General features: G+C 37.0%; 1 protein-coding gene across 1 annotated transcript in view; it reads right to left on the bottom strand.

Annotated features, from left to right (window-relative positions):
• The window catches only part of PDE10A (phosphodiesterase 10A), a 194,757-nt gene that overhangs the window by 40,716 nt on the left and 129,119 nt on the right, over positions 1-24,922 (bottom strand). Inside the window, exons 5-9 of the mRNA XM_040598856.1 lie at positions 24,866-24,915; positions 9,397-9,537; positions 6,752-6,907; positions 4,054-4,104; positions 2,065-2,123 (exon numbers count right to left, since the gene is read on the bottom strand). Coding sequence (XP_040454790.1) covers positions 2,065-2,123; positions 4,054-4,104; positions 6,752-6,907; positions 9,397-9,537; positions 24,866-24,915 — 457 coding nt within the window. The remainder of the gene's footprint in view (positions 1-2,064; positions 2,124-4,053; positions 4,105-6,751; positions 6,908-9,396; positions 9,538-24,865; positions 24,916-24,922) is intronic.

Raw genomic sequence — 24,922 nt, 5'->3', positions numbered from 1 at the left:
GCCCTAGCTCTGTTCCTTTAATGACAATGACAGAATTGTAGAATATTCTCTATAATATGCAGAATTTTATCTGTAGAAAGGAAAAGATCACCAAACATTGCCTACCATGGATTGAACAGGCTCTGCTGAGCAACACTAAAAATGTACCAAAATGCTTTGGCACCCTTTTCACACTCATCATTTTAAAAGGATGAGAAGTAAAAAGGAAAAGAAAAGCAATCCAGAAGATTTAAAAACAACAAAAAAAAGTTATTTCATTGCTAATAAGTATTATCTACATGATTTTAAAATATCTCATTAGGTTTGTGCTTAGAGGACTATGTATTGAGAACTAATGGAAACTATGTATTGCAGCCAAATTCACATCATATTATCCAATCTTTATCACTATTTAAAAGGCAACAATTTATAAAACTCTTCATGAGTCTTCTCTATCAATCCCGGTGTGACATGTTGAAGTTGCAGAAACAGATTGATCTTGTGACTTTAAAAAAAAAATTAAAAATCTCAGTTTCAGAAGCAAAGTGGTAACTGTCCAAGGACAGTCAAGAACATTGAAAGATAAAGGTCAAACTTATTAGTAAAAGAAGTCTAAATCTTCCACATGCCAAGTCTTAATAACCCTCGGATTACAACGTTCCCAGCAGATAGAAAGATATTGTCCCATGGCCTTGAACATATACACAGCTCAGTTCTGTTTGTGTCTAGTGGAAAGGAAACCTATAATACACTGCTCTTACATTGTCAGGGACATGAAGAGGTAAAGCACTGCATATAATGCCCTTTCTAAAATGTTACAGAACTGGTCCCGGTGACATCGCATACTAACAATTTCCTCACTGAATAGGAAACCCTCTTTCCATGTAAGGAAAAGGTACAGACCATTTCTAAGAGGAAACTAATTATTTTCTTGCTAGTGCAAGTCTTTACCTACATGAAGTGCATAAAGTTGCTATTAAATGATACCAAATTGTGTGGCTCAAAACATAGGGTTTCTTTTATGTTAATACTAAACAATTCTAGCAATCGATAATGCTGTATGAGAAGTATATTCTTATAGACATACATACTAAATATTTGCAGTATTTATTATAATTTTTATCTTCAAAAATTAAAATAATTTCAAAGTTCTTTGAAACACTCTCACTACTATGTAACAAAAGTAAATTGCCAACCCATTAATTTGGGTAGATTAATCCAGAGATCTCTGGTAAAATAGCTCAGTACAGATGTTAGCAACATAAAAGCACTCTGGAAACGAACCTAATTGTCAAGACACTGTAGTAAGTGGGGAGCTCTGGCAAGGGAATGATGAGAGAGCCCTTTAGGAGACACACTCTGAACCTAAGCTGGAAAAAAAAATAAAAGGTTATCCCTGAGGAAAAGAGCTAGGAAAAAAATCTGGATGCAACCAGCTTGCTCGCTTGCAAGGAGTAGACTCCTCCCTGCGGTGTATCACTCCCCATTCCAGCTGGGTTGACTCCACTGCCTGCATTCCTGAGGAATGGCATAGGAATCTTGGACTCCCTCTAATCTCATCAGTTTGAGAATTGTTCATCAAGACCCACAGAAGTGTTTGTAACAGCAAAACTCCAAGACATTTCATTTGCCCACAGTATCATCAGTCTTTTGTGATGGACTTAGAAATTCTTCAACCAATTAGTTCGATAACATACTGTTAAGCACCCTAAACTGTGATTTACCAAAAGTAAACTTGGTTTGTCTTAATTTATTGGCTATCTCTTCTATTTAAATATGCAAATAGCAACAACAGAGAAAAAAAGATGAAGGAAGAGTAGAACACCGAAGACACTAAACTGACTTTCCAAGTCTAAGCCCAAGCTTTCATACTCTTACTGTTTTCAAGTTAATCCTGCATTCACTGTGGTAAAAAAATAAAAGAAAACATACGTCATGCAGTGACAGTCTTTGAAAATGAAAACAGAGCCTCCGGAAAATGCAGGGAAAGAATAATCGTGTGGTAGCCCAAAGAACCATGGAAGAGCCATGTTAGAAAAACTCATCAAAATAAATTGATGAGATTATAGTGCAAATCACACTTACTTTGATACATCAAGCAAGAAGTCATTCAGTTCAGTCTGCTTGGCAAGGCCCCGGCACACCTAGAAGCACAAATCATGTTATCATTTGCTCCAGAAAAACAATGAAGTTAGAGGGATACTGAGGTTGCACAGCCTACCCCTTTAATTTGTACAAAAAAAAAAAAAAAAAAATACCACTACTAGTATATACATATTTTACAGCACTGTATAAAATTAAAAGCTAGATTTGTGTGCTGGGCTTCAATCTTAGCTGTCTAGCTGCTGACTTAAAACTGTCAGCCAAATGCAAGTAACAGCTTATGTCTCTTTATAAATGTTGGTTGTTACATTTGTTCATGCTGCCTCAAAGGCTGCCACTGAGTGTAGTTATGAAACCAATTTAACGACACCTCCTTATCCAGACCCTCAGCTCTTCTGAGAATGTTAAATATTTGGTTTGCTTTCTTCCTTACCTTACTTTTACCATTTTTTTCCAGGTTGCAAAGTAGTATGTAGACACAACTGAAGATTGACATCAGACAAGTTTAAGTAAGCTAAGTAGCAGATGACGCATGCTCAACTTTGAGAGAAATCAGCATGAATATGAACACAAAAGATAGTCTGCATACTACATTCTAGAAGCAAAGTATTAGATGAAGCTAGCTTTGAACTGTGTTTTTACTTCATCTAATTGCATACTTCATATCTAAAGTACAACTGTACACCTGTATGTTACTAGAGCAAGCACTGAGGTCAGTAAAAGAAAAGAAGCCTCTACTGCTGTACCTTTTACACAACAAAATATCACACAGAACTAGTAGTATCTTATCTGTCCAAAGCAGATATAAGTATGCAAAACATGATGGCTATATACAGAAGCCTTACTCTTGCATATAATTAGGTAACTAGGTACATTGTCTTGATATACACTACTTGTTAAACCCCAGCTTTGAGTCTGGTAGGTACAGCCCAATGCCAGATCAAGACTCCTGCATTCTTCTCACACAAAAACTTGGGAAGGGCATGCTTTCTGCTTAGCAGAAAGGAGAGAAACCTTTCTCAAAGTGACCAATGGACAGGCTTAAACTAAACTCTCCGTGTTTTGTTTTGTTAGGTGTGAAAGACTTCTCAGTTAAAAAGAGAGTCATTGTTACAAAGTGAAGCTACAACAGCATACAATTGCATTTCTACCAGCCTACAGTAGTCTACACCTGCTAATTCCGCCTAAATGTGCCAGGGTGAATGACCATTCCAATGTCAATGACTTCCAGCACCAACGTGGCAAATATTAGAGGCTAGAAAAGAAAAGCAGGAAGCTTTGTGGGAGTCTTCTGCCAAGTGTATGAAAGACACCTTGAACAAAAGAACGTCATGACCTCCCTCCTGTGAGTTGACAGAAGAAACTATTTTAGCATCTTCTGTGAGTTGATGGAATATGTTTCATTACAGCATTACCACCTTCTATTAACTGAAGTAATAAAACCTATTAGCAAAGCTGCTGGGGTTTGCTAGAGCAGCGTGCACTGTGTGGAGCTTCATTTGGCACTCAACAAGGGACAGCATGAAGCATCCTTAGTGGGAGTAGTTACAGGACCACGAAGCAGCTAGCAAGTGCAGTTTAAAGTAGGCTTAGGCAGCAACACCTAATAATCTCAAAATGAATACCAAAAGCAGGAGGAAACCAACCAGTTGGTCTAGCAGGTGCCTTCTTACAAGAAAAAAAAAACCTGCGAAGTTGCCATAATTCTGGTTTAACAATTATCTACTTTGTTAAAGGTTTTTTCCCTTAGTAAAAATACCGTTTAAGTTATTTCATCCATGGTTGCAAGTGAGGAAAACTAGCTCCATGAACACCAAAAATGTTAGCGTGTTTTTCTCAGTTGCAGAGAAGGGGTTTGAATCAATGTTTTAGTAATGACCTCCACTTAAATTTGATCATAACCCATGTTCCTACTAATCAATTTCTGGCAGAATGGCTACACAATGAAAATGAAAAACCACCCACACTTACTTGTACTTGATGTATTGCTACTGAAGCCCATGCAAGATTTGCTGTTGCAACCTGAAATAAAAAAGTAGTAATTAACTCTGAGGAAACCTTGAAAACTGCACATCAGTTACGTGTTTGTTTTCTCTATCCAGCTGCCAAGTAAACCAACAGCTGTTTTAGACAGGCAGGCAGTAACGATTTGTGGGAAGACAGTTATTTTGTGTAAGTCTCTGTATACTTGCAAGCGTTGCAATTTTAGTAAGGTACGTTCAGTCACAAAGATCAGTACCAACGAAATGCTTGTCAATGCTCTTCAGAAGCAGTATTGGGAACCCATCAGCTCAGAAGTACAACATCAAAACAAAAATCCCATAAGCCGAGGGCTTTAAAAATTACATTATGTACATTATTGAAAGACATCTGCCATAGAAATAAGATACCCCATTACATCTTCGCGGGGCTGTATCTCTTCAGCCACAGCTATTTCCAGCTGTAAACAGGCAGTTCCTTTCACTACCATTTTGGTTGGTGGCAGAAGAACCAGACCTGATCCCTCAGCTCAAGACTAATATTTTAAGTATGACAGTTTCCAGGCAACATTTCGAACAACTGTCACGTAAACTGCAGTTAACTAAGATGTGCTACCATGCATAATCTCCTGTCCTTGACACACAGGAGCTTTATAGGAACAGAGGACAGAAGTACAAAAGGTCTGCCGCTGCATACTCTCCTAAGGTTATATATACATTTTTTAAGCAGAACACACTTTACACATTTTATAAAAACTGCTAATGGTATCCAAAGGCTTTCTGAAACCTGAAAATTAAAAGACTGCTTTAGAACACCCAGAAAGTTACCTTAAAACATTTTTAGTTTACTAATAAAATACTTTTATTTAGCAGTTAATCTTTTCCAAGTAGAACATTCATGAACTTCAGTTACAGAATGTATTTCATATAACAAAAATATTCATGTTTGCACAGAACAATGCATGTCTAAGACCTACCTGAGATGCAGACTGATTAACGTAATAAGCACAATTTTTTAAAGTAAATACATTGTGTGTAAGCAGCAGAATTAATAAAGTCTGGGGGTTTATGAATGCCTGTTCTTTGATCTGTGAGCAGGGACACTGGCACTGCCATATTAATCCAGTCCCCCACCACAACCTCTACTTACCAATGAAAAAATACCAGGTGTGACACTGACTGCCCAACTAATATACATGTATATGAGCATCACATGTATGCTAGGCTACTTAGGTTACTGACAAATAGAATATACAAGTGACAAATATCGCTGGTTTTTCCTTCCTTGGCACAGCTAGCTTTAATATCTCTTGTCTGCACATTTTCTGTTCATTTCACGAGAATAATTCCTGTTCAGTACAGTTAAACTGCTCCATGGTGTTTCTTGTACTGCTATCAAGACAACAGACCTGACTAGAACTCACCCCATTTTGTCCTAACCTCTGTGTCTAGGCTCCCTTCCCTGGGGAAAGGTACTGAGAGAAATGAATGGCACATCTTCATGTGAGAACCATCTTAGTGTGTAGATGGGACATAACAAGGATCCTCACCTAGACATGCAGGTGCACTTCTAGCACCTTTAATACAGCAAAAGCCTTTGACTTATTTGCTCCATTTTCAAATTTGTTTGCACCTGGCTAACAACTCATAATTTTGGCTTGACAAATGGACATGTACAGACAACGTAGCTACACAGACCTTATATAAATACAGTAAATCATACAGTGTAGAGATCAGTCATGGAAATCGTAAGACAGTTATGAATGGGAATATCTGGATGGGGAAGCATCAGAAGGAAAGAAAAAGCAGAAGAGAGCATTACGAATGGCACCTAGATTAGCAGGTCATCCAGGCAGCAGCACAGCTACGCACAGTTTCCAAGGACAACTAGGTCAGGAGAGAAAGGACTGTGAGTAAAACTTGATGACTCACAGAGATGGAACAGGCTAGATAGACAAGACATCAGCTTCTAAAGGCTAAAGAAAAGGCTGACTCAAAACTAACAGATGGTTGTCAACCTAGGAAGAAACTGGGAGACATAAGGGCTCACCAGCCCTCATCCTCTGTCCTCCCATTGCAAAGCATCCTGGAAAGACTACCTGGATACACACATCTTTGTCCACAACTCTTGGAAATACCACCTGGACACATACATCTTGGTGTCTGAGAGCATGTGCACATAAGAATGTGAATGCAAATACATGAAATCTCTTTTGCTTCACTTCAGTTTTACAATAAAATCACTTTCCACTCCTGTGAGACCTAGCATCGAGACTTGCTATGGCAAGAGAAGAACCCTACTGTAAAATATCACGTTGCAACGTTGTAACAACGGCATACTGTTTGACATTTGATTTACACTTACATTTCATTCAAATGCTCTGCATTAAGCTCACTAACAACTCCATACTGAGCTTATAATCAAGAAATCTTTAACTTGTTTTTCCACAAAAGAACACAAGGTGAGATTCTTGATGCGTCCCTGTACTTGTATATGTAAATTTTACCTCCTGTGACTGAAATGCACATCACTGCCTGCTTTTTTCAATAAGTAACATTTGCTGATGAGGAAAAATAAACTATGAAAATGGTAAAATACACACGACAAGAGCAAGAGAAGAAAGTTGGGGAGGGCTGGAGTCCTGGCCATTGTGGGGAAGCAGGCAAAGGCTGGGCATGAGCTCACTCACCTCTTGATGACTAAGGTGGAAGGCTTCTTTGCCCCAGTGACGGTAAAGCTCCAGGATACCAATTAGATCACCAATTGCAGTGACAATTGGCAAACACAGAACAGATTGGATACGAGTCCCTGATTCCAGACCAGTACCTTTGGGAAATCGCTCATCCTAGAAAATGTAAACATAATCTGATAAAATGTAAATATAACATTAATGTGAAAGATACACTGACATTTTCGTCCCTCTCCTGGCTCATCAGATCTGCAGGAAAATGATAAAATTCACTAAAACTCATATCTCTCAGCATAATTTACACACAGTATTAAGACATCTACTAAAACAATGCAACAAAAAAAGTCTCAGCATTACTTCACATGTATTAATAAGGTTATTGATGTAAAGTCTGGACTAGCTGTGATATTGGACCCAGCTTTAGGTCTGTTTTTATAATACATTTTCTATAATGTCACAGGCAGCAAAACCGTCACTTCATTGCTAATACCGGTCCAGATTAAGTAAAAACCTGGACAAACAACACTAACCCCCGGCTCCTCCCACCCCCACACCCCCATCCCCCCCCCCCCAAAAAAAAAAAACCCACACACAAAAAAAAACCAAAACAAAACAAGTAAGCATTTGTAATCATCAAGTGGACTGCTCAGATTTCAGTGCTACGAAGCAGACAGCAGCACTTGCAAGAGAACAAAAATCAAAACCTGAGGCTAAGGCTTTAGGTTATACTGAGTTATAATCCTCAACCAACTCCTGAGGAGAAAATTGTGTTTCCAAAAACGTATGCATGAGAGTAAGAATCTTCCTCCTTCCCTTGCTTATACATCCTGAATAAACCAGTGCAGAAGTTATAGGAATAAATGTTAAAATAAACCTACCAGCTGCTAATAAAAGGTCCAAATGCGTAACTTTTAATCTACATAGGGAATGTCCAAGGCTTTATAGCTTTGGTTCCCCATGTAGGAAAATCCACAAAGACCTGAGAAACCACCTGGATGTTGCAATTGATAAGGCAGTAAATAGCAGATGCAAAGTATTTGAGACCCACTTCTTTGCACATTGGCCCTTCAGTACTTGATTTGTACCAGATGTTCCCTGCAGGCTGTGCTTAGGAAAAACAGAATCTCCTTCAAGGCTGATCAAAATCGCTCCTTTCTCAAAGAAAACATCAAGTAATCTCTACCTATTTACTAAGATGACAATCAATGTGAAAGGCTAGGAACAAATGACAAACAAGAATGAGTGGGAAACACTTTGCTTCAGGAGCAAAAAAACCCAGGAGCCTCCTGCTTTCACTTTTTAATTCTGTTCTCCCCCCCAAAAAAAAAAATGGCTGGAAAATCTATCTGCAAGTGCTTCCCTTTCACTGTTGTGATGCTCCTAAAATCACACAAATGCAAATCATGTCACCAAAATGAATCTCCCTGCTCAGCCAATAATCCACTGATACTGTAAACCAACAAACAAAGTTCAAAACTCCTCCCCACTCCCCCCACCTCCCGAATTTATTGTGAATGTAATCACAATACATCATCAAATACATACAACATATATATACATACAACATATAACAAGCATTAAAGGATATCATTATATTAATTGGAAATCACCAGTAACAAATTAAGCCCTACATGTGTCTGAAAAAAACCTAATGTATAAAATCTTTATAGTCCAGGGTGTATAGAAAGCATTTATTGTTACTACAGGGAAAGCAGCTTCTGCCTTTTGTTTTTGTGGTTCTGTTTAAGTGTACTCACATTAGGCATTTGGTATTTTGTTTACAGCCCGGGTTTGCTCAATAAAGGTCATACATTTTTTAACAAATATTTTTAAAATAGAGACAGCAATATCCAATTTTGGCCACAGTATCCAAAGATTGTTATTCTGGACAGACCTCAAAAGGATAGAAAACACTGAAGAGAGAAGAGAATTTAAATTTCCTTGATGTTCTCATAACCAGTTGGTCATAAAACCCTCTCATAAAGTACAGTTTAAATAACAGCTTCATACAATTGCATAGGTGTGACTAGAGGATGAAGTTTTTCGAAAAAGTAAAAAAGACAGATGTGCAGAGTGCCAAGAATTATCAGAATATGACTTTAGGATTTTCTGAAACCTTTCATGGAAAAAGGCCTGAATTTTAATATCTGTTACATTAGCGTGCCTTTCATGTAGGTCTACTATTATAGTATAAGAATTCCAGCTTTGTGTTGGTGTAAGCAGAGATCAAAATACTGTCTAATAAACAGAATTCTGGTTGACATTCTTGTCAGTGTGCACCCTGCATTATAATTAAATCAAACTTTGATTGACTATGCAGAAGTTGTATTTCAAGACCAGAAGGACAGCAGTTTTGACTGATTTTTTTTTTTTTTTAATCTCCAAGTGACTATGGTACCATTACTTCCCTTATCTGACAATGAAAAAAATGTTAAAAGAAAAGAAAAAGATCTTTAAAGTTAAGAATAAAAGAGATGTTCTGAAATGATTCCATCAAGCTAATCCAAATTCAAATTTATTTTCTTGGTAGCAAGACAGATGTAAATTCTATCATTACAGATCCATCTCAATAAACATTTCAGAATCAAAACAGTCATTCTAGGAACATGCTGTAATCATCTCATTAAAAAAGGAAAGCTTTTTACCCCCAAAATATCTTCTACTAACAACGTTTTTCTGGATCTGGCTACATAAGCAGATACTGTAGTGCCATGTGCAATGGGCCCTGCAGGAATGAGCCGTGGTTGTCCTTCTTTAGCTCCTGGTGGTGTAAATACACACAGACTCTGGTCAGAAGGAGAGAGAAAAAAAAAAGAAAAAAAAAAGAAAAAAATCCAATTAGAAAGCATGGTTACTTTTGCAGAGTTACTGTGCTACCTATGTAGTGTAAAGGATTAAGTAGATAATGTAGAAAAACACAGCTTTTGACAATGAACAGTAGTTGGATAAACTCCACTTAACTGGTTTGAAATCTTAGTAAATCCTAGTCTAAAGTCACCCTTCAGGCAGTGGATAACTCTTCTGCTGAAGCCACTCATTGCTTATATCACAGTTGGATTGCGTTTATTTTGAACATAAGACTCACAGATGAAAATATTACCTTATAAGAGAAAGATTTTTTTTTTTTCTAGGATGCACTTATTTATTTCAATAGATAATACTCAAAAAGTAGAGATAATCTTTAAATGTCTTGTTTATCTCACCCCAAGGAAGGGTAATTTCAAATTTTTCCTAACACTTTCCTGAAATCCAAGTGACAGCATTCATACCCTGCACTAGAAGAACCATTATTTTACTTGCTGGCTACCTAAAACTCTCTTATTTGTTGAAACGTCAGGTATGGTGACATTTAGATCATGAAACTCATCCAGAAACATCTGATAATTGTTATATAACAAAAAGACAAGTTAACACCACCAGAAAAAATGTGATTACAAATATTATTTTACAAAACCAAAATTAAACACACATATAAAGGTCGAACCTACAAACCCTTCTGTATGCCAAAACTCTTCAAATTTAAAATCTCATTCATTTTTGCTTGAAAAATAAAACTTTTATGGAACAGTAGAGTGCTGGAAAACAATGCCCTGTCACTTCAAAATTTTTATTCTTCCCCTCAGACAACCTGCAAAGTAGCAGTCTGTTGGCGACAACAGATTTTAAAGTCATAAAAACACAAGAAAACCCCAACCTGTCTCCAATGAAATCGGCAGGAACAGTTCATTTTACAAGCAAAATGTTTCATTTTCTATTTCATTTTTCTACCTTCATCTCATCACATCCCTTAGTTTATGTGTCTCCTAATGCTACAGGATCCCAAGGACTCAAAATTTTAAAGCATTTATAACTGTCACACCGTGTTCAGCATAGCAGAGCTATTACCCTCTAAACACAAAGAGAATTTAGGCACATGAAGAATAAATGACATGGCAAAGGTTACACAAAGTGTTAGAATAGCAGGGATCAAATCTGTATTCCCAAGACTTCAGTTTAATGTCCTAAATTTCTTGACCCATCCCTCCTTATACATTCATCATATTAGCACAACTAAAGGACCTCAAAGACTCACCTTCTATTGACAAATTGTGTTTTCTTACTTCCTGTAATCAATGTTCCAATTTATTTCGCTGATAAATTTGTAAGACCAGGAGTACGCAGAGAGAGCTCTTGTAGTAACTCACTCTACTGCTAAATAGCTATATGATTTTAAATTAGGAACTTAAAGCATATGAATTAAGATGAATAATTTTAAGCAAAGATCCTTGCTAGGAAAATAGATTTTTAAAAGATTTTTATATTATTATGATTATGATTACTGTATTTTATTACTATTAATTACATATATAATATCACAGATAGATGATAGTGCCACCACACAATGTATTACTAACATTCCTGGTAAGAATGGCCACATATTGTGCCACTCCTTTGTACTGATTAATTTTACTATCAGATTTTGCTTTCATTAGGGCTGCTATGAGGGTTAATTTGTCCAGGTTTCTGCAACATCAATGGTTATGTTGATTAATATTAATTACATCTAATCTGTCTCCTATGTTTATCATTCACAACGGTTTCTGTAACAGCACAATAGACAGAAACAGGTGCACAGGAATTCCAGATTCCAGTAGCTAGAATGCAGCATTGCCTTGAAAGACTGAACAAAGAGCTTCTAGTTTGTTCAAATAAGATTTCAGCTTAGGCTTAGCAATAAGCATGGAGCTTTGCAATGGAATTGTTAATATTTAAATATTACGCCATTAAACGCATACTTAATTTCCTGCAGAAAAACACACACCAGAAAATCTAAAACAAACAAACAAAATCTATGTGTCTGATTCATTAAAAAGATTAAGTGACATCTAGGCACTATGAAATCAATGGCAGTTCTCTTATTTGCTCTCCTAGACCCATGAGGTCAGTACCACTATAGCACCCAAGCACCTCACAGTCTGTAACTATGCATTATTACAACTCTCCTGTAAGTCGGGTAGTGACACTATCCTCACTTTATAGATGGAAACTACGATAAAAAATTTGTATTACTCCAATTACCATTTAAGTACAAACTTTGCACTATGGCTTAGAGCTAGAATCAGCCAAATGGATCACAAGGCAGAGAAAACTCAGGTGTGAAAGAAAGGAGACAGATTTCAGAGATTGATAGTTACCGATTTGGACCACGTGAGACAGGGTAAATTACTAAACAGGGCCTGTTTTCTAGCACATAATATTAAAGATACAATTTGCATGTGAAAATTCAGCATCTATTCTCAGTTGTTGAAAATGAAGTGACGGTATGAGATGCACCCTCCCATAATTATCATTCCTTTGTTCTGCAAACATGCAAGGCACATTACAAAACCTCCTAAATAACTGAAAAAAGAACACACTGAAATGTTCAGAACCTAAGGAGATGCAATATAACACACCATATGTAGGTACTCCTGCAGCAATGAAGGTACCTTAGCTGTAATGGATTAACAACAATTTGGAAGAAGAAAGTTGGACTTCATGATGAGGAAAAAAAAGTTCAAGGAAAAGTACAGAATTCATAGCCAAAGCAAGTGTGAAGTCTGTACAGTGAAGTCTATCTAAGAAGAATCAGTAGTCCAATGGTTAGGGCATTTAATGAGATCAAAAGAAAAACACTCAAGTTTATGACAAAACCAGTAACTGAGTATTTGTCTTCTTCTTAAGCAGAAAGTCATGCAGTCTCAAAAAGTTCAGCATGTCAAGGAAGAGAGTTTTCCATCCAGTTATTAATTTGTTAATATTGTGATACAGATAAGAATTAAACTACCTTGAAAGAGAAAACAGGGCTGCCATATAGTCTTTCAGCTCCGACAAGTCATTTTGGCATATTTATTTCCTTTATCTCATGTAGTTGGAAAGAAAGATACTTCTTCCATGGTAGCTCTGCTGAACATTCACGGTATTTACTCCATTTTGATGTCTTGCACTGTGGTACAAGTGCATAAAACCCTGACATTTTCTGTTTATTCCGATCCCAAAACTTAAGCTTATTCTTCAAACCCATTTACAGCTTCTTTAAAGCACGGCCTTTAGCAGTGAAAGACACTGGGAAAGTCAGAATGCTTATTTTCCATGTGAATTACAAGAATGCGCTACAAAAAAGAAAGCAACACACAAAAAAAACCCATATAAGAAAACTCATTAAATCAGTACATTGAATCTGCCAGAACCAACCTGCTCAATTTACGGAATAAAAAGCTCCATTTATTCTTACTTTCTTATAATCTAATAAAGATACCTATAACTCTTAAATGAAAACTTAGTTTCGCAGTTACTTGCCTTCATAAGCTTCAGTTTCATGTTTTTACATGCACTTAAATAGTATGAAAAAGAATATTTTACATAACATATCCAAGAAAAGCACACCAAGGCCTGAAAAAAAGTACATTATTCTAATGAAACTGACGAAACCACAGTTCACTATTTATTTAAATCAGTGTTCTGACAAAGTATTTTTAAAAAAAAAAATCAAAGAAGCTAGTAAAAGGGTTATGATATTAAGGGCATAGAAATAGTGAAATATGTTATCTTCACAAATATTTGACCTGCTATACTATATGCTTAGAAGAAAAAGACTTCCTATTAAAAAGTACTTTTATAGTAGGAACACTAAAAATATAATGTGTTCAATACTGAAAAAGTGGCTCATATTGCAGAGTGTTACAAAATGTAGGAGATTAAACACAATGTTTACAGTCTGAATTATGCAGTCTAAATAGTGGAATGAGTCAAATTAAATTAACAGGACACTGGAGACCAAAGTTGATCTCTCCAAAGATTAACGCGTTTATTCACACCATTCTTCTTACTTATTCTTAAGCCATATTTGGTTCTTTATGACAAGATAGCAATGTGTAATGCTTACCAAAGTAACTGTGTTATTTAAATTATGTGTATAAAATGTGCTCTTCCACACTGATTTCCTGAGTCATGCCCATAACTAAATATAAAACAATGCACAAATTTTCTCTTCTCAGAAACAGCTTCTCAAAACAAAATTCAAGAAAAAAGGATAAAATCAAATGGCTACTTTCAGCAGAAAACTAGGAACTCCTTCCACACATACATATTTTCCTCCAGAAGAGGCCTTGACTGGATCTTCAGTGGCCAAAACCCTGTGTTGACACTACACAGTGTTGCTGCCAAAAGTCTTTCCTGTTGTTTTTGCCAGCACAGTCTTTGCTGTGTCCTTGTGTTATCAGTTTGACTGGTAAACCCCTGTTGCTACCACCATGAAGTACTATTATGAATAACCATCCCTATATTACAAAAACCTCCTGGACCTTACTTCCAGTGATAAAAAAAGAGTTTTGCTGAAGCAATCCTATTCTGCTTCTTGTGGGAAACTACAGACCCCACTGCTAAGGGGTCAGTGATCAAAAATCTCTTCAAACTACCCAGTAGGTTCCAAATTTGCCACTATTCCTCCTGACTCTGTACAGGTAGAAAAGTGTGACTGTGCAAGGACAGACCTCCCCCTAGACCTCAAACAACAACCCTTGATCTCCAAGGCCACGGGACAATCTTACCTTGACTGTGCAGCACTATTGAAAAGCAAATTTTCTCATAACCATATATAAACTTCAATTAGTCCTTAAGCTTCTACAGTTCCACATTGACTTTATACATACACCTAATAAAGTTCCATGCCTGATGATACATTCCATGTATGATCAATTTAAATCCGAGTGAGTTTAAACACTTATCACCAATTAAGGTTAGGGAAATTTCTCGAGTTTAGTTGGGGTTTTGTTAGCAAAGCTTTTGAATCCTAGAAGCCACCAATGGCAATGTCAACTGAACAAAATGCAGTAGAAACAAAAAAGCTGTGCTCTGCTCTACTACGGCATGTTACTGATGTAATCCCTGAGGCATCCCACAGACACAGCTTTAAAGGAATCTCTTTCACTACCACTGTCCAAACCCACTAGGTTTCTCACACCACCTATCCAGCTCACATTTCCTGTTTCTCCTTTTGCTTAAGAAAATACTTATAAAATAAAAGGTACTGTAGCAATAATAAAATTTGGGAGTCACCTACTCTCTTCTAAACATGAATAACTTCACCATTCTTATAATTTGCAAATGCACATTCAAACGATCTTTCATCAGCTCAAAGAATAGTTATAAATGTTCCCATGCAGACATCAGATACATTGTACACAGCTTTACAAGTAAATGAAGAAATGAATAGATTGGGCCCTTTCAAATTACTTGCATTTCTTTAGTGGGTTTGAATATTTTACTTCAAAAACCGACTAACAGGATTTTTGGTAATGACACTGAACAGTGATTAGTAATCAAAATTAGGAACCAGTGGATTTTCAACCACAATTTAAACACTATATAGTCAACAAAAAAGGAAATATGAGAACACAAACTCTCATAATTTACCAAATACTATACTGACAACTCACAACACAGTAAAATGAAAAGGTTGAAGACACAGCACGATGCCTGCGCACTGCTCACAGTATCTTTTGGTGCTACAACCATTTGCACTGAGAATGTAAGTCAGTATCAGAAACAAACATGAATAGCTCTTTACCAACACTGCGATGTCACTGTCTGTCTCCTGGCAAAAGTCAAGTAATACACAACATCTGGTGTAGACTGAGAGTTAGATATCTCTATTGCCAATAAGGGAGAAGACAACCAAGATGGGAGAATCACTTGGTTTGATAAACTACCAAAAGAGCAAACATTGGCTTGGAAAGCAAATCCTTCACAAGGCTTCAGGTTCATGCATTCTGGCACCGAGCAGCCCATGGGATCCTGCAGTTCCCTATTTTGATCTGTTTCCCCTCCTTCCCACCAGACAGAATCTCCTTACCTACATCAAGCTCAACTACCCTATTACCAACAAGTTCCATGTGGTGATGGACTTCTTTCTTTATATGTAGTTAGGCAGGGCAACATTGAAGTCTGACACCAGAAACTTCCTATACCTTGTTGGAACCTCAGAACACACAAGGTGCTGCCTTTCCTGCCTTCTGTGTCATGACAGATTGTTCCAGCTGGGCCCCAAATCTTCAGAATTATTCCTTCCCTCCTAGTTTAATCTCTTAATTCACTATGATAAAGTCTCCAACCAAAGAAACCCACCACCTCTATTTACTGTGACTGACGTTAACATAGTGTGGCTTTGAATCCACTAATGGCTTTATCTCGACCACAGAGAGCAAGAGGTGCTTTAAAAAACCAAACTGAAATAAAATAGAAAGTCCAAAACAAATGACAACCATAACAAATGTTCAACCACTGGTGAACACAGACAAATGTAAGAAAATTCATCATTCCATATTTCATAGGTACTTTAGGTATAGGTATATCTATATTACAGTACAGATATGGTAATCTTTAAAGTCTTCTGAAAATGCTAATATATTAACAAGTCTTCCAGTCCACAGGAATGCAGAATGATGTACACTGTAATCAATTCTTGAGGGATATTAACATTACAGTATTCTCAATTCACAGCTGAACACACAAACTTGGCTTTCAGATACATAACAAAATTAGTATATAACCAATAAAACTTAATACCATGGGTTTTGGTGCTCTTTTCTTGGTGCCATGCACGCAGTCTGTTGAAATTACTGAGTAATTTATCTTGAACTTCTTTTATGGTGGCTGAAAAAATTGTCATTATTCCTCTTTTATAACAACTAAGAGCACGCACGTGAAGAATTACTGATGCTCATCTTGTCGTGCTGTCGTAACTTGGCCCCACAGTTGGTCTTTCTAGTGAAAATCTAATGCTTAACAGAGGAAGCAGATTAAAATCCCAATAAAAGAAAAGATTAGGAATAGCAGCTCAGGTCTTGTAACACAATACCATCAGCACCTCCTGACAGATATTCTTACAGTGATAAGAAAGGACCTATAGTTTCCAGGTGCTTTCAGGCTTTGGTTCTAATGCTGGAAAGGTCAACTACAGGTGTAATTGATGCTATTTTTCTAGTGGCAGTTGGTACGTTACCCATGGGAATCTGGCACAACACCAAATCTCAACCCACTAGGCTAGATTTGGCTAGAAACCATTCAACTAACTATATAAAATTTGCCAGGGCTGGATTTGAACTGCAAACATGTACGGCTTGCCATTTCAAACTGTTTGCTTCTTCCTTTTTTTTATAATACCCCCTATAACTAGAGCAAATACCAATATGCAATCATAAACTGATTTTTCTAAAATTTCTTTGCAGAAAAGAGATCTGGATAAGAATAATCAGGTTTAATGATTAGAATGAGGATTAAAGTACACACGTGACAAGCATCCTGCTGACAAACCATTCTGGTGGTAAAGGCAACTGGATCCTGATATAGTTTCTTCCACAGTGAATTTTGCTGCCAAAACTAGCCCTAAAAATGCTTAATGGAAAATCATTTAATATTCAACAGACATTAACTGAAAGCCTTAATACTAAAGCATTGCTATACAACTTGATGCTTAGTAAAAAAAAAGATTAAAGAGAAATGGGAATTATGCAAGTTGATATTAAGTGAGCTTAATGGTTTTTCCTGCTCATGCCCTTTTCTGTTCAGTAACAATAGATTTTTGCTCTCAGTAAGGGATGTAACAACCTATATGTCAGACCACACAGCCTAATGATAAAATTATTTGCAGACAGGTATAAAGGCTGTGTCCTAAGAACAGTTTTTTGCAGGAATAAAACTCAGCACAATAAGCAAGGGTAATGAAGAAAACCAAAGGCATAGAACTGGTTTGAAAAGTATCCATAGGCAAAATACTGGATTTCTGAACTGGCTAAGTTGAAGCAATAGGCCAATACTACCATGCTAATTGTCTACAGCTCTTTGCAATTTTATGTCCTGGGTTTAAACACAAGTGCAGGCATCCTACTACCTGAAACATATAGGGATTTAAAAAATAAATAAATAAAAAAAGAAGAAAAATAAACAAACCACAAACTAGAAACTTATTATTTCCTTTTTGATAACTGACAGTGTACATGACAGGAGATTTGCATTTTTAAACTACATTGTACATACAAATGTTGCATACTTGTGAAGTGAAGATGATGCACTTATAAACTGTAAAACAGCTAGTAGTTTTGGAGGGTTTTTTTAATGATTTCATCCTTCTAAATGGTATCAATTTCTAATTGTGCTGTGTTCCTGGAAACTTTCCAGTTGATTTACAGAACCGAAAAAAACCCACAAGAGTTATACCAGTTTATTGACACAGAAAACTAAGCTGACATACCTCTCTTCCATCCCTTCTGTTTTAAGGCATGGTCAGCTAAACATTTTTCTGAAATATGTTTGTCCAGACAGTACCCAACCACCTCCAAGAATGAGGATCCCTGAACTTTGAAAAGCAACACACAGGTATGGAGAAGAGAGATTCCCTACCTCTCTGCCTTATCCGGGCATGTCTTCATCCCTCAACTTTCTTTTCTTTAGAACAAGCAATACCAGTTTCTTTTGTTTCCTGACCATTCTCCCTGCTCTCTCCTGGCCTTACTTCAGCTCTTCCAATTCTTATTTAAAAGTTCAGTGCTTAAACCAGACTTTACTCCACCTGAGACCTTAGCAGTGGACAGAGGAATGGGAAAATTACTTTACATGAAGGCTAGATTTCTGCTTTTGCTACATACAATGGTGGGTTGGTTTTGGGTTTTGGGTTTTTTTTGTTTTGCTTTGGTTTTGTTGTTGGTGGTGGTGAGTTTTTTTGGGGGTTTTTGCTACAGCAATGATATTGCTGATTCAAGTTTACTTTCAAATTCTCTGCAGAATCTTTCTCAAAGTCATCAGCTGCCCTACACAGAGAGAGGCAATCTACGGAGACACCAGCACTTGTCCTCACTGAATCACCGGCCAGTTTCTTCAGACCATTTTCCCAAAATCATTTTGACTTCTAATCCTTCTCTACAAACACATCTGCAGTCCTTCCCAATATCCTGTCGTATGCACGTTTAATAAGCCTATATTCTTCCTTCACCCAATGCGCTAATGAATACACTGAGCAAAACCAGATCCAGGATCAATCCTTGAGGATTTATGCAAAATGCCCTCCCATTCTGACAGTGAACCACAAACAACTAGTCTCTGTAGTTTTCTAACCAGTTCTGCATTCTACTACCTACAGTACACATTCATCATGACCATATTCCACAAGTCCATTTCACTAAAATATATCAACATTTATTTATCCATTTTTTTTCAGTTTGATAATTTATTGACTCAAAGTTAAACTCACACACCGTTACTCCTCCATATCTTTCCCTCTGTGCTGAGTATCACTATTCACTGGCACATAAGAAAACAACATATTTCCTCTACTTTATATAGAAAAAGAGTACATGTTAGAATTGATTCAAGGATAGAGACTAAAATTTTCTAAATTGACTTGTAGCTAGAAGGGTTTCACCTGGAAACATATTTAAAAGACTCAAATTTCAGAGAAGCTGTCTACACATTCAAAATAATGTGCCTTAGCCTGGCACAAAAACCTGAGGCAGTTAGCAAACAGTAGATGTTTTTATCTTGTTTAATAATTCAAATCACCCACCCCACAAATTCACTAGATGGCACTGCACATCAAGCTGCAACAATTTCTGCATGACCAGAAAGTCTAGAATAGCTTAATAAAATACACCTTGAGGCACAGAATATGTGCACGAATTTGTTAGGTCACATAATTATTTCTTACCATATCTATTGGAAACTTCTACCTGAAGTAAGGATGATCTGTCAACACAATCTGCAGTTTCAGGAACTAAGTAACACTCACAAGACCTAATAAAAGCTACTTTAAGTGTATGCCTATTAAATCCGAGGTCATACATCTTTACGTAGGAATCACAATGTAATCATGAAGTGAATTACTGACACAAGTAAGGACTATATACAAGATGGATCTGAAGAATCAGGTAATGTAATAATAAATAAGAAACTCTGTAGCTGTGATCAGTATTTTAGAAATATTGCCTTGTAAAGATGTCAGCTTACAGGCTTAAATCCATACCCAGCTAGCATGGAACTTTGGCAATTGATTTACATGCACCCCATCCAATATGAGGATTTCAGTAAATCCTTTAAGTCACCTGTGAAGAAGTTATTCAATTAAGGTCATAAGATAAGAATTATGAAGTATATATTCATAACCATAAGGAATAAAACACAAAACTGAAATAAAGTCAAGTCCTTTGCTGGAGACATTTGAAACATTCCTGTTCTATTTAGAAGTGTTTCTGATGTCTGACATATAGTGTTTGCAAAATGGATGTTACATACCTCAAGAATAAATCATTTAATTTGCATAACTGCACGAACCCATGGACAAAGATGATTTTCTAGATATGGAGAAAGTTCAAGAACCAGGGGCAGTATGGGCACAGGTCTGTTCAGATCACTTGACCCTGAATAGGAAGTTACATTTTGTCTAGTAACTGAGTATTTTGCACTGCATTCCATCTTATACACAAGTGGTGTTCCCCAGGGCTCAGTGCTGGGGCCAGTCCTCTTTAATGTCTTTATCGATGATCTGGATGAGGGGATCAAGTGCACCCTCAGTAAGTTTGCAGATGACACCAAGCTGGGGGGGATTGTTGACCTGCCTGAGGGCAGGAGGGCTCTGCAGGGGGGTCTGGACAGGCTGGGCTGATGGGCCAAGGCCAATTGTATGAGGTTCAAGAAGGACAAGTGCCAGGTCCTGCACTTGGGTCACACCAACCCCACACAGCGCTACAGGCTGGGGCAGAGCGGTTGGAAACTGCCTGGTGGGAAAGGATCTGAGGGTGCTGGTTAACAGCCAGCTGAGCATGAGCCAGCAGTGTGCCCAGGTGGCCAAGAAGGCCAACAGCATCTGGGCTCCTATCCAAAACAGTGTGGCCAGCAGGACTAGGGAAGTGATTGTCCCCCTGTACTGGGCATCGGTGAAGCCACACCTCAAATTCTATGGTCAGCTTTGGGCCCCTCACTTCAGGAGGGAGTAGAGGTGCTGGAGCGTGTCCAGAGACGGGCGATGGAGCTGGTGAAGAGTCTGGAGCACAAGTCTGATGAGGGGCGGCTGAGGGAACTGGGGATGTTTAGCCTGGAGAGGAGGAGGCTCAGGGAGGACCTTGTTGCTCTCTACAACCACCTGAAAGGAGCCTGTTGGCAGGTGGGGGTCAGTCTCTTTTCCCAGATAACAGGAGACAGGACAAGATGAAATGGCCTCAAGTTATCCAGGGGAGGTTTAGATTGGATATCAGGAAATATATTTTCACTGAAAGGGTGGTCAAACATTGGAAGAGGCTGCCCAGGGAAGTGGCAGAATCACCATCCCTGGTGGTGTTTAATAAACACGTAAATGCAGTGCTTAGGGACATGGTTTAGTGGTGGACTTGACAGTCCTGGGTTAATGGGTGGACTTCATGACCTTAATCTTTTCCAGCCTAAATGATTCTGTGATTCTAAGTAGAGCATATGCAAAACCAGGTTCTGATACACAGGGCAACTTTATGTGGAAGGAAGGAAGGAGTTGAGCATGCGAGTGGTACTTTTGGGGGCAACCAGTTGAAAAGCAGAATCATATTATCAGAAGAGAAGCGCTACAAGTGCTAGTGCCCCCAGGCAATCTGAACAACCAGAAGGTTGCTAAAACAACTGAAACGGCCACACTCATTCTAGCGCCAATTTTGAGTAATACAGAAATGCACTGTAACCTGCAATTGGTGTGGATCTTCCATTTCAAGCAAATTCACCCAAGTAAAGATCCTGAAGGCACCTGATCTCACCTGTCATCCAGAAGTTACCTTTTCCTTATGCTGTTATCCAAATCTAATACAAGTCAAGTTATAGTTCAGTAAATTTCAACAGAGAGAAAAAAAATAAGGCCATAAAGAAACTTTATATATAGACAGGTATTTTAACAAACGCACATTTGTGCTGTTATACTCCAAAGAATTTTTTTCTAAAACAAGGTTCTCCTTTAAAGGCCACTGTATCATCCATGTTTTGTAAAAAGAAAAGGACAAGCTAATCTAGTTTTTCTTCACATTAAACAAATTTTCTTCAAGTTCTAATATAATTTTCATGTAAGGGAAGTGCCATCTATATTTAAAAAAGAAAGATTTAAAATGAATTCTTAGTAACCCATGGGGGAAAAAAAAAAAAGCAATGATATGGCAATTCTCTCAGTATTAAAAAATAACAGCTCACAGTATGGAGTAATCATCTGCTGCTTTTCATTTCACAAATACCTATAATTTCTGTAAAAGGAAGGTATCTTCTATCCTAATTAGAAACTTACTTTTTAATCAAGGCTAAAGGTAGTTATGGAAATCTCATATTGCAAAAATGTTCTTTAACTGAGATTAACTCATGTCAAGATTCTCAAATTCTGATTTCTTTAAGCAGGCACAACACATACTTACAGCAGGAGCTGAAATTGAGTTAATGCTTTTGCTTCAGTTTTGATCCCAAGTTCCCTTATAGAATACAGTCAGAACTCACATTACTAAACATTACGAAACCATTTAGGAGAAAGTAGGTATCTACTTATTAAAAGGATTCCTCCATTTTTACACAATCCCCTCCAGTACCTAATTCTCAAAAAGACACATACTCCAGAAAAGCTGTATTCAGGCACAAAGTATTTCTCTGAAAGCATGGTGGAAATAACTATTACCTCAGGTCTAGTTCTGAAACACAAGGATGCTTACCAGATAAATACAAGCAGTTTTATGTATATTTCTTAAGCTAAGAAACAAAAAGCCAAATGATGGGGAAAAAAAAAAAAAAAAAAAAGGATAAGAAAGAATAATTTTGCTGTATTTGTGATGCTGAAGTCACAAACCAAGCACCAAAAACTTTAAGCCACTAAAAACCAGAAGGCATTCTTCAACATGTGGCCACAGCTGTTTGGCAGTTATCTTGTCCAGGCTAATGACATGGGGGTTTATAATTTTTGAAACTTCACCATAAAGCATTAGTTCCTTTCTGCCAATTATGCTATAAAGAATCATTTGTCCCTATTTTAAAATGATATTTAATAAACACAAATAAAAATAAATGGCTGGTATTTGCTGGACAATGGTTAATCTCACTTGGACACATCCTTTAACTTAAATATTCAGAAGACCAAGATATTCAAATTAATTTTCAGTAATAATTTCTTAGAAAAAGTAGGCTAATGCATTACCATTCAGTTACATGACTACAAACATGAGTCTGGCCCAAAGCCCATTAATGTGAATGGAAAATGTCGCACCAACTTCAAAGGACTTGGGGTCAGTCCCTATAATAACTACATGAAGAACATTCCATTTTGGGAGATGCAGCTACATAGTAGTGGTTAATAAAGTCAATGTGTGTTTTTAGTGGTTGGAACTTTTTTCAGGAAAGAGTTATACTGAGAAGCAAATAGATTAAATTGCCTAATAGGCTGTTTAAAAAAAAAAAAAAAAAAAGAACAAAAAAACTAAAAAGGAAACAAAAACAAAAACAAAATAATCCCAGAAGGTCATAAAGTGCCCATGCCCTCAAGGCATCAGAAGACTGGGAGGAACCCCATATTTTGCCATACTAATAGGAGTAACCTCACCATCACAGGAATTCTCTAGGTCTTCAGCTGTAACGTTAATTTTACTGTAATCTTTTAGAAGGCATTTAGCGATGAACATGCTCAGCTGGCATGCAGTTACTGCCACTGTAGCTGGCCAGCACTGTGCATTCAGAACGGATGGCTGCACCTCCTGCAAGCTTCTGCCTTTGGCAGCAGGAGGAAGCTCTTCAACGACCATGTGCATCACCCCCCACCCATGACAGTGGATGCTGTCACCTACTAATGAGAACCAATGATTGTATTCATGAAGGATTAACAACACATTACATAAATTACATCCCTCAGTGAAAGGGTTATTAAAAAATATATGCTATTTACATACTTCTACATGCATTCAGAGCAGACCCAATTTCTGAATAATAAAAATGGGTTATCTTTACTATATGAAATAATCATTAAATGACAAAAAAAGCAAAATCCATTTCCATTCCTTTTAGGAAACTTTTATACGGGTCTTCTTCCACATCTTTCAAATGAGACACTATCTTTTTGAGTGAGTAAAAAATATTCTCAGGCAAGGCTCAAGTCACCTGTAGGTTTGTACAACTTCATTTCTGTTTCGATTATTTAAAAAATTTAATTCTTTCCCTTTTCTGAATTCAGTTGTTTCACAAAAAGCAAAGGAAATTGGCAAATGGACTATACAAAAATAAACTATTAAAACTGGCTGTGTACATAAGGAAACAAAAACAAAGAGAAAAATATTTTCCTCTCTAGTCATTTTTCAGTAAGAAGAATTTAACTTGTTTCTTAAACCAATGAAAGACATAACATTTCTGACAAATTGTGATTTTTAGGTTGATGGAACTGACTGCAGTATAAACTGCATTTCCTTCTTGGTAGCCATTTGAATTAACTACAAAACCTTGTATAATGGTAATTGTACAAATTATTTGGGACAAAAATGTAATGTGTTCTAAATGACAAATAACAGAACAGCAAATATTGGACTCGCTGTTATTCCCATTATTACATCACAAGCTACTTTCATTCATAAATTTTAAATGTAAAATTTATGCTAATTAAAATCTACATCTGAAATTTACATTAGCTCACTATTAATTTGCAGGTGACAGTTAAAAGAAGACCCGATAATATTTTTTTTAAATAATCACAGGGATAACTAGGTGAAAAATATAGGCTATGCAGAGAGTAAATTCAAGTTGTTTTCTGTTTGATAAAGACAATTAATAATGAGGCTAAATCACAAGTTAAGTTGCTACAGTCAGAGAAACAACAGCAATACTGCCAAATCTTGAAAAAAAAAAAATAAAAAATTAAAAGGCCAAGGATCTAAATGCAGGAACCATTTTTTCATTACCACTATGTTCAACAAACTTTTATTTTGCAGAAATAAAGATAACATAAAGGTAATATGCAGCACTCAGGCAATATTTCCTGCTAAATGACATGCAAAGTAAAATCAAAATGTCATTGTCAAATTGGAAAATGCACATGTAACTGTACAGAAAATCAGCATCTTAATCCAGTATACTTACATTATTGCATTCTCCCAGGAAATATAGTGCAAATCCATCAGCTTTTGTAGCTGCCAA

Source organism: Falco naumanni, chromosome 6 (genome assembly GCF_017639655.2).
Source record: "Falco naumanni isolate bFalNau1 chromosome 6, bFalNau1.pat, whole genome shotgun sequence".
Lineage (NCBI taxonomy): Eukaryota > Metazoa > Chordata > Aves > Falconiformes > Falconidae > Falco > Falco naumanni.
This window is presented reverse-complemented; position numbering and strand designations above follow the sequence as displayed.